Source organism: Megascapheus bottae, chromosome 31 (genome assembly GCF_031878675.1).
Source record: "Megascapheus bottae isolate mThoBot1 chromosome 31, mThoBot2.hap1, whole genome shotgun sequence".
In the NCBI taxonomy this organism is placed as follows: domain Eukaryota; kingdom Metazoa; phylum Chordata; class Mammalia; order Rodentia; family Geomyidae; genus Megascapheus; species Megascapheus bottae.
In genome coordinates, this window is record NC_143539.1 from 8,726,508 (window position 1) to 8,736,457 (window position 9,950).

The following is a 9,950-nucleotide window of genomic DNA, read 5'->3' on the forward strand; positions in this document are numbered from 1 at the left end:
GTGTGAATCCCCAACTGCCTCCCAGGCCACCCCCTGTCCTTTCCTTGTCCCCAGTCCTGCCCCTCCCCCAACCCCTTTCCTAAAAGTCACGGGGCTGACCCGCCCGCACTGACCTCTGGGGCCCGGAAAGTCCTCCACTGGGGGAGGGTAGCGAGGGAAGGGGGAGGACTTGGCCCACAAAAGGTGACACAGAGTGCTAAGGGCCAGGCCAAGTGGCCGGAAGGGACTAGAGGCAGATGGCAGTACACGGTCCAGCCAGCAGGCCAAGAGCTGTCCACGACTGACCCCACGCCACACAAACACAGCAAGCAGGCCAGGCGCGGCCAGCCATAGCTGCCTCTCACATGAGCTAACCCTGCAGCCTGGACCCAAGTTGTGCCCACCCCAGTCTAGTGTTGGGCCTGGGACTGGAACTCGGGGCCCGGGTGCTGTCCCTTAGCTTTTTTGCTCAGATGGCACTCTACCACTTGAGCTGTAGCTCCACTTCTGGCTTTTTGGTGACTCACTGAAGAGTCTCATGGACTTTCCTATCCAGGTTGACTTGGAACTGTGATCCTCAGAACTAAACCTCCCAAGTAGCTGGAATTGCAGGTGAAAGCCACCATACCCAGCAACCCTTTGCCTCCATGTTTTCTTTCTTTCTCTTTTTTTCCTGTCTTCTCTCTTCTCCTCCCCGTCCTTCCCCTCTCCTTTCCTATGGAGACCCCCATGAAACTGCTTTGTCTCCATGGCACCCCTAGGCTCCAGCCACCTCTGGGACCCCCCCCACTCTACCCCCAAATGGGTGATACCTGCCCCACATCTATCATCTGAGCTGTAAGGATCACATTCAAAGCCAACCTGAGTAGAAAACTTTCTTGCATCTCCAATGAACTAACCAAAAACCAGATGTGGAGCTGTGGCTCAAGTGGTAGAGCACCAGCCTTGAGCAGAAAAAGCTCACAGACATTATCCAGGCCCTGGGTTCAAGCCCTAGTTTTTGTACACACACACAAAAATAAAGCTGAGATTTTAGGATTTGGGGCTGGACAACAGGATGAGAGAGAGAGAGAGAGAGACAGACAGACAAGAGACAGAAAGAAAGAGAGAAAGGGAGGCAAATCAAGTCCAAGAATCTTTATTTCCAGAACAAAACTACTTCTGTAAAGAGACGAGGCCCCTTAGTGGGCTCGGACCAAGGCTGGTGAGAGGGCGGCAGGATGGTGGGGGGTGTCAAGGCAGGAATGCATTACAGGAGGGGGACCCCAGGTCCAGCTGGAGGAAGCGGGAGAAGATGATGCTAGGGACCAAGGATTGGGAGGGGGAAAAGAAGGCCCAGAACCTTCTGTCTCCTCAATCTGGCCCATGCCAACCCCTTGCTGGGCGGGGCCGGGGCCAGGAACAGGGACAAGAAGGGGCTGGCCCAGCAGTGCGTGTCTGGAGCGGCCAATGTGTGCAAATTAGCAAGAAGAGGGATGCGAAGCCATCCCCCCCCCCCACTGCCTCACTGCCCTTCCCCCCACAGGCAGCAGCAGAGGGTCTGGGGGACATGGCTAGTATTGCTTTACCCATCATGCACAGCGGCAGGGGTGGGGCAGGAGGGCGACAGGGAGGGAGGAAGAAGGCTGGGTGAGGGGTCCCCTGCCCTCCCACCCTGGAGGCTCCTTGGCAGATTTCTGAGGCTCTTGGAGGCCCAGGGGCGGCCAAACCCCCTCCACTGTGCATGTGGGGGGCAGGCTGTACCCCAATGTTGGCATTAGGGCTGGCTCTTCTTTGAGGTGACAGCCCAGGGCCTAAAGGGAAAGGCAGAGATGAGGGGGTTAGGGGGCCATGCCCTTTGCTGGCGCCCGCACACACCCGTGCCCCGCGCTCACCACACTCACCAGGGCTACTGAGCAACCTGCACCACCGTGCAGTTCTCTTTGCTCTCCGAAGTGATGGCTAAGTATTCCGAGCTGGAAGGAAAGAGGCCGAGATCACAGCACATCCCCAATCCAGGCCCCGGAAATGGGGAAGGTCGTGGGGGGGGAGGGGGAGGGGGAGGTGTCGCTCCCCGAGGAACCCTGAATCAAATGTGGGGCTGGGGAATCCGGGGGGGCTCCCATCTGTCATCCTAGCTACTCAGGAGGCTGAGCTCTGAGGATCGCAGTTCAGAGCCAGGCCGGGGCAGCTTACGTCCAATGAACCACCAGAAAGCAGGGGATGGCACTGGAGCTCGAAGTGGTAGAGTGCTAGCCTTGAGTAAATAAACCTCGGGGACAGGGTCCAGAGGCCCGAGTTCAAGTCCTAAGACTGGCACACAGGTAAATAAGTGATACGGGGAAGGAAGGGGCAGTGAGGGGAGCACGGGACAGACCCGAAGCCCTGGGCCACTGCCCTCACCGTGTGACTACGGATGTGACTCAACCTGTCTTTGTGGGCCTGTCCCTGCCCCCCTCAGCCCCCCCGACGCCCCGACTCACGCGTTCTCTTGGGCCGCGGCCTCCGTGGCAGCAGCAATCTTCTTGTAGCAGTACACCATCTCGGCCACGAGCCAGATGGTCAGGACCACGATAAGCACATACATCATGATTTCAGACACGATGGACGCCATGTCTCTGTTAGCTGGCCGGACGGGGGGGGGGGGGGGGGGGGGGAGAGACAGGCCCACATTCAAGGACCCACCACAGACAGACCCACCGTCCAACACGCATGCCGTGCGGTTTGAACCCGTCGCCTGCCCTCGCTGGGCCTAGCACGCACAGGAAGTCGTGCTGCTGACGGCTCCGTTACCCTGGTGACCAGGATGCTTAATAACCAGCCTCGATGGACTCGGAGGTCGGGAGGTGACCTCAGCCCGCCTCCCCAGATAACTTCAGGAAGTAGCTGTGACTTTGGGGGACAGTACAAAGGCTCGGGTTCAAATCCTGAGCCTGCCACTTGCAAGCTGTATTATTGTGGACAGGTGATACAACTTCTCTGCACTTCTGTATAACCACAACAGTTTCTCATCAAAGTGTGGTGAGAATTAAGTCAGCTTTAAGAATCCTCAGAAGGGGCCGGGAGTTTGGCCTAGTGGTTAAAGTGCTTGCCTAGCATGCATGAAGACCCAGGTTTGATTCCTCAGTACCACATACATAGAAAAAGCCAGAAGTGGTGCTGAGGCTCAAGTGGTAGAGCTCCAGCCTTGAGAAAGTCCAAGGACAGTGCTCAGGCCCTGAGCTCAAGCCCAGGACTGGCAAAAAAAAAAAAAAAAAAAAAAAAGAATCCTCAGAAGCCAGCTGGGTGTGATGATTCACGCCTGTCATCCTAGCTACTCAGGAGGCTGAGATCTGAGGTTCAAAGCCAGCCCGGGCACTAAAGGACGTGAGTCTCTTCCCTCCAGTTAATCACTAGAAAACGGGAAGTGGGGCTGTGGCTCACGGGTTAGGGCAGCAGCCTTGAACTGAAGAGCTCAGGGACGGTGCCCAGGCCCAGAGTTCAAGCCCTATGACTGACAAAGCAAAAGCAAAAAGAATCCTCAGAAGCCAGGTACCAGTAACTCATGCCTGGCATCCTAGCCACTCAGGAGGCTGAGATGTGAGGATAACAGTTCAAAGCCAGCCCAGGCACTAAAGTCCCGACTCTTATCTCCAATTAGCCACTGGGAAACCGGAAGTGGTGCTGTGGCTCAAGTGGAAGAGTGGACATGGGCCAGGCCCAGAGTTTAAGCCCGTGATTGACAGGAAAAAAAGAAAAAGCGAAAAGAATCCTCAGAATAAGCTGGACATGGGTGGCTCACAGCTGTCATTCCAGCTACTCAGGGGGCTGAGATCTGAGGATCAGTATTCAAAGCCAGCCTAGGCAGGAAAGTCTGTGAGATTCATCTCCAGTGAACCATCAGGAAGCCAGAAGAGTCACCAAGACCCGGGTTCGATTCCTCGATATCACATACATAGAAAAGCTGGAAGTAGTGCTGGCCTGGAGAGCAAAATCTCAGGGTCAGGGCCCCGGCCTTGAGTTCAAACCTCAGGATTGGCACTGAGAAAAAGAGGGAAGACGAGGAGGGGGGAGGGGCAGAAGCTCTTCCCCCAGGAGTGAGTGGGAGTCTGGGTGAGGAGAGGCTGGAGGCTGGCAGGGAGGCAGGGTGGCACAGGTGCCCGGATGCTGCTGGCTGTGCGGGCTGCTGGCCCGAGGGACTCATCTGCCAGGACTCTTTGCTGGCGTGGAGCCTGGAAATGGTTCCCCGAGTCCTGAGCCAATGGGCCCTGGAAAATTCCAGCATATGCCAGTCAAAAGATGGACCAGAATCTGGGCACTGGTGGCTTCTGCCTGTAGTCCTAGCAATTCAGGACACTTCGATTTGAGGACCCTGATTCAAAGCCAGCCTGGTCCATAAGACTCATCTCCCGTGGGCCAGCAAAAAGTCGGACGTAGAGCTGTGGCTCAAGCAGCAGAGCATTAGCTTTGAGCATGAAAGCGCAAAGACTGTGTGTCTAGGACCTGAGTTCAAGCCTCATGACCAGAGAGATAGAGAGAGAAACCCCACATGACTCTTAAACAGCAAGCCAACAACCACTGCTAGGGAGACTGGGCTTCATCATGGCAGCGTCTCCAAGGAGCCCTGGGTAGCGCTCAGAGACGGCTGGAAGTCACACAGCACTGCCAGTGCAGCTCAGCTTTCCAAACCCCCACCCGCGAGGCCGCCTTGGGCCTCAGCTCTTCTCTGCCCTGCCTGGTCTGCTGTGCACTCGGGCATGGAGCCAGCCGGCCCCCAACCTTCCATCTGTCCCGCCATGGGCCTGGGCGGCCGCACCTTTGTCCACCACCTCCAGGTGGATCTTCTTTACCACGGTGGTGTTGTGCTCATAGTTGTCGAAGAACAGCAGGCGGTAGACGTGGCACTCGTAGTCGCCGGAGTGGTTGTAGGTGACGTTGGTGATGAAGATGGAGAGGTCCTGCAGGTCCTTGGTGCCCCGGCTGCCGTTCCACACCACCCGGCCCTCGAATCGCTCATCGTCTTCCAGCTGCAGCACCTCGTTCTCATAACGCAGGATCTGGGGGTACCGAGGGGAGACGTGAGGGGGGCCCTGCCTGTGAGGACCCTTCCCACCCATCACGTGACCCGGATCTTGTCCCCCGATCTGACCTGCACGCACCTGGACACAGTCACACCCCCCCACACCCAAACCCCTCTCGCTCTTTAATTCTTCCCAGGCACCAGCTGCTAGACACACCTCCCAGCCCCCCCAGCCCCCCATTCTCCAGCAGGTGCTGCTATAATGCAATTCAAAACTACAGGCCAACCCGGGCGTGGTGGCTCACGCCTGTCATCCTAGCTACACTGGAGGCTGAGATCTAAGGACCATGGTTCAAAGCCGGCCCGGGCACTAAAGACTGAGACTCTTCAATTAACCACTAGAAAACCCGAAGTGGTGCTGAGGCTCAAGGGGTAGGGTGGTAGCCTTGAGCTGAAGAGCTCAGGGACAGTGCCCAGGCCCAGAGTTCAAGACCCACAACAGACAAACACAAACACACACACACACACACACACAACAAGCCAGGCCAGCAGTAGCTCAGGCCTGTCATCCAAGCTACTCAGGAGGTTGAAATCTAGGGGATTCCAGTGCCAAGGCAACGCGAGGAAAAAAAAAAAAAAAGCCTATAAGACTCTATCTCCAATCAAGCAGCAAAAAGCTGGGCTGGAGGCATAGTTCAAGTGGTACGGCGGTAGCCCTGAGCCAGAACAAAAAGGGGGAAAACAAGCTTAGTGAGAGCATGGGGCCCTGAGTTCAAGACTAGGAAGCAACACACATTAAAAAAAGAAAAGGAAAAAAAGCACACACATCATGCAGAAGATGTAAGAAAAGTTGCGCTTTTGTTCTATAATGACAATCTAAGATTTTTTAGGGTGCGGGGGGTTATGAGTCACAGGGTTGCTTTTGCTCAAGGCTCAGGCTCTACCATTTTGAACCATGCTACCACTTCCGGTTTTCTGGTGGTTCGTTGGAGGTAAGAGTCTCTTGAACTTTCCTGTCCAGGCCGGCTTTGAACTGTGATCCTTACATCTCAGCCTTCCGTGTAGCTGAGATGACTGGCGTGATCCACTAGTGCTGACAAAGATGGTTTTCCTGGTGCCAAATAGTTCCAGTGACCTTTCTTTCCAGCCAGCCACACGCACATGTGTTACTATAGAGGCCACTGCCACCCACCATTACAGAAGAGGAAACTGAGGCTCAGAGACTCTGTGAACTGCTCAAGGTCACCAGCAGGTTAGTGCTGTAACCCAATTTACCCAGGTCACTCATCAGAGCTGATTATTATTACTATTTTGGGGGGAAGGAGTACTGGGGATCAAACCCAGGGCATTGCACTTGCTAGGCAACGCTTCTTATTCTTGTTTTATATTATTAAAACAACCCAGGGCACTGGTGACTCACGCCTGTAATCTCAGCTACTCAGGAGGTGGAGATCTGAGGACTGCAGTTCAAAGCCAGCCTGGGCAGGAAACTAAAGGGAGATTTAATTCTCGTGAACCAGCAAAAAGCAGGAAGTGGAGCTGAGGCTCAAGTGGTAGAGAGCCAGGCTTGAATGCAAAAGCTGCTGGACATCACCCAGGCCTTTGAGCTCAAAGCCTAGGACTGGAACAAATGAGGAATGCATCATCCTGGAAACTGTCACACACAGGCCGGCCCGAGGGCGCCAGGCCCTGGCACACCTTGACGAAATCTTCCGTGCCCTTCTGGCGGAAGGTCCATTCCGTGAAGGTCTCCGCACTGGTCTCGCTGCGCCGCTTGCAGGAGATGCAGAGGATTTTGAAGGTCATTCCATACACAGCCTCTGTCTCTGAGTCCACCTCCACGCAGCCCCCCCAGGCCGAGGACACTGCAGGGACAGGGGCTCAGGTCAGCAGACAACTGGCTGCACACGCCTGCACCCTAGCCACTCAACAGGCTGAGCTCTGAGGACCGGGCTTTGAAGCCAACCCTGGAATCTAGGAAAAGTCCTAGATTCCTATCACCCATGAGCCGGCGAAAAGCCAGAACTGGAGCTGGGGCTCAAGCGGTCGAGCACCACGGCTGGAGCGAAAAAGGCCACAAAAAGCCCTGCATTGAAGCCTCATGACTGGCACACGCAAATAAACACAATAAAAGCTCTCTTCCTGACTGGCACCTCCCCTGGACTCCCAGTTATTTGGGCTGCCCCTGCCCTTCTTCAGATGCCTCAGAGCAGGGAGGATCTCTCTCTCCCTCTCCGCCCTGGCAACGTCTCTCCCATGTTACTTACTTACATGTATGTTAATTAATTTATTTAGCCGGTACTGAGCCTCGGACACTGTCCCTGAACTTTTCCACTCAGGGGGGGTGGGTGCTCGGCCACTTGGGTGGGTCAGGGCTGGTTGTGAACCTCCACCGTCGGAGGTCAGCGCCTGGGCAGCCGTCCGTCCCGGGGCTCCGGCCTGCGCGTCCTCCCCGCTCCCCCCCCCCCATCGCCCCTGCCTCTCCCCAACTTTCCCTCGACAACTCATCTCCCTCGCAGTCGGGTTCTGCGCCCCGATGTCCCCGGGCAGAACTTGGGGGGCGCTGGCCGGGGTCCTCCACCCCCCCCCGCCCCGTCCTCCCCTCTCCTCGCCCTCCCCTCCCCCTCTCGTCCCCCGCGGTCACCTCGTGGGGACTCTGGGGGGGTCCCCCCCCCGCCGCGGCCTGCGGGCCGCCCCCTCTCCGCGCCCCCCACCTCCCCTCCCCGCACCCCGACCCAGCCGGGGCCGGGATGGGGGCGCCCGGGGGGGGAATCCCGTCCCCCCTCCCGTCCCCCCTCCCGTCCTCCCTCCCGTCCTCCCTCCCGTCCCCCCCGCCCGGCCCTCACCTAGCGCGGCGCCGACCACCCAGGCCAGCAGCGCCCCCATGGCCGCGGTGCGGACGCGGCGCGGGACCCGCCGAGGACGCGGCCGCCGCGCAGCAGCTGCGGCTCTGGGACCGGCGGGGAGGGCCGGGGAGGGCGGGGGGGCCGCCCCCCCTCCGCTCCGGTTACCGCCGGGGAGCGAGCCCCGGGGCGCGGGGCGCGGGCATGGCGCGCGGCGGCGGGGGGCGGCGGCGCGGCGGGCTGCGCACTGCGGCGGCCGCGGCCGGCGTCCCGGGAGGGGGAGGGAGGGCGGCGGGCGGGGTGAGTCACCGCGGGGGAGGGCGCGGCCGCCCCGCCTTTGCCGCAGCGGCCCGGGTGGCGCCGCCCGCCCGCCGCCCGTTCGCACCGGGGCCGCCGTGTGCGTGCGCGCGCGCCAGTGTGTGCGTGCGCGCGCCCGCGGGGGGGGGTCAGGGGTTCCCCGAGGGACCCCGATCAAAGGTTACACACCCCCACCGCACCCCACTCCCTGACATCCAGAAGGAGGTCAGAAATCCAGCGATGGAGGGGGTGGAGGGGAGACCCGGCCTCCCTCCCCGCCCTCCCCCGCCCCCTCCCCCCCGGGGAGCCTGGGGGGGCTGCACACTGCACGCGCAGGAAGAGGACCCCTCGCCCCTCCAGAGGTCACCCCCCACCCGGCATCTGCCCTCCCGCCCTCCAGGCTGACTGTCCCCCCCCCCCCCCCCCCCCCCGCCCCTGCCTGCCCCTTGGCTCCCAAGGTGACCAGAAGCCCCCCTCCCTCACCTTCCCCAGCTCTAAGGACCAAGGTTGCCATTGGTATTGGGGTAGAGGGTGTCTTTCCAGCCTAACTGCTCCCTCCTTCCTTCCTTCCCTCCCTCTTTCCTTCCCTCCCTCCTTCCTTCCCCTCGGCCCAGCTGGCCTGGAGCTCATCATCCTCCCGGGAGCGTCAGCAGCCCTGAGTTTCCAGCGCTGGGATCATCGCAGGCCTGGCCTCCACTGCCTGTCCTCAGGGTCCCCGCACCCTGATCTCAGCCTCAGCGCTTCTCACATGAAGAGCTCGAAGCCCTTCTGGTTCCCTCAGGCCCCCATCGTGTCCCCAAGCCTTCCATTCTCCCCACCACCCCGTTCCTAGCCTTTGAGGTTGGGGCCTGGGCGCTGTCCTTTAGCTCTTTTGCTCCAGGCTAGCCCTGCACCACTCTAAACCACAGCCCCACTCCTGGTCTTCTGGTGGTTTACAGGCGATAGGAGGCTCATAGACTTTCCTGGCTTCCACAGGAGATCCTCAGATCTCAGCCTCCTGAGTGGTTAGGATGACGGGTGAGAGCTACAGCTTTCATTTTCTCAACCAATGCCTGGTGGATGTGGACTCCTGGCCCAGCACTAAGAATGGTGGCCGGTCCTCCTGGCAGGCTAGCCAGAGCTGGATGGGTTACGGTCCCAGAATTCCCCTGGCCCAGCCTGGCCAAGGGCAGAAGGAACAGGATGTGGGGGTGGGGAGGGATGGCAGGCCCCGGGGCAAGGGGGCTGAGTGCCAGGGACACCAGACACCCTCCTAGCTCAGGCACCTAATCCAGCACCTCCTGAGCTGTGGAAAATAACCCTGAAGGTGAACCAGACCTTTCTCTGGGGTGGGGGTGGGGGGTGGCCTGGGGGAGGAGGGGTATCAGGGGCCTCAGAGGGTAGAAAGCTGGCTCTGCCCTCTTCTGCCACCAGCAATCCACTGGCTTCCGCCCAGTCCTCTCCAGTGCCCTGCCACCAAGCCATCTCTGATGATGGTTCGTACAGGACAGGTGCTAAAGTACACACCTGAAATCCCAGCTACTCGGGAGGCTGAGATCTGAGAACTGGAGCAGGAAAGGCCATGAAACTTATCTCCAGAAAAAAAAAAAATCCAAAAGTGTCTCAGGGACTTTCCTGCCCTGACTGGTTTTTTTTTTTTTTTTTTTTTTTTTTTGCAGATTTTTTTTTATTGTAATTAGTAAAAGGGTTACATGATATTTGCCAGATAGAACGTGCATTAATTCACATACATTGATACCCTTTCACATGTCTTGGTACCCATTTCCCCCCCCCACCCTGACTGGTTTTGAACCTTCATTCTCAGATCTCAGCCTCCTGAGTAGCTTGGATTACAGGTATGAGTGCCAGGGTGT

General features: G+C 58.6%; 1 protein-coding gene across 1 annotated transcript; it reads right to left on the reverse strand.

Annotated features, from left to right (window-relative positions):
- Window positions 1-1,101: 1,101 nt before the first annotated feature.
- On the reverse strand, window positions 1,102-7,996 carry Scn1b (sodium voltage-gated channel beta subunit 1). The gene is made up of 6 exons (XM_090322124.1): window positions 7,804-7,996; window positions 6,656-6,822; window positions 4,754-4,994; window positions 2,442-2,583; window positions 1,863-1,934; window positions 1,102-1,772 (listed from the first exon to the last, which is right to left on the reverse strand). The coding sequence occupies exons 1-5, from the start codon at window positions 7,841-7,843 to the stop codon at window positions 1,868-1,870; spliced, it is 657 nt and encodes a 218-aa protein (XP_090178250.1). The 5' UTR covers window positions 7,844-7,996; the 3' UTR covers window positions 1,102-1,772; window positions 1,863-1,867.
- Between the last annotated feature and the right edge of the window lie 1,954 nt (window positions 7,997-9,950).

What these genes read in the sequence shown, in the direction of transcription:
- Scn1b (XM_090322124.1), bottom strand. Translation starts at nt 7,843, where the DNA reads ATGGGGGCGCTGCTGGCCTGGGTGGTCGGCGCCGCGCTAG. An exon ending in GGTGGTCGGCGCCGCGCTAG is followed by an intron (nt 6,823 to 7,803) that starts GTGAGGGCCGGG and finishes CTGTCCCTGCAG; the next exon opens with TGTCCTCGGCCTGGGGGGGC. An exon ending in CCTGGAGGTGGTGGACAAAG is followed by an intron (nt 2,584 to 4,753) that starts GTGCGGCCGCCC and finishes CCGTCCGGCCAG; the next exon opens with CTAACAGAGACATGGCGTCC.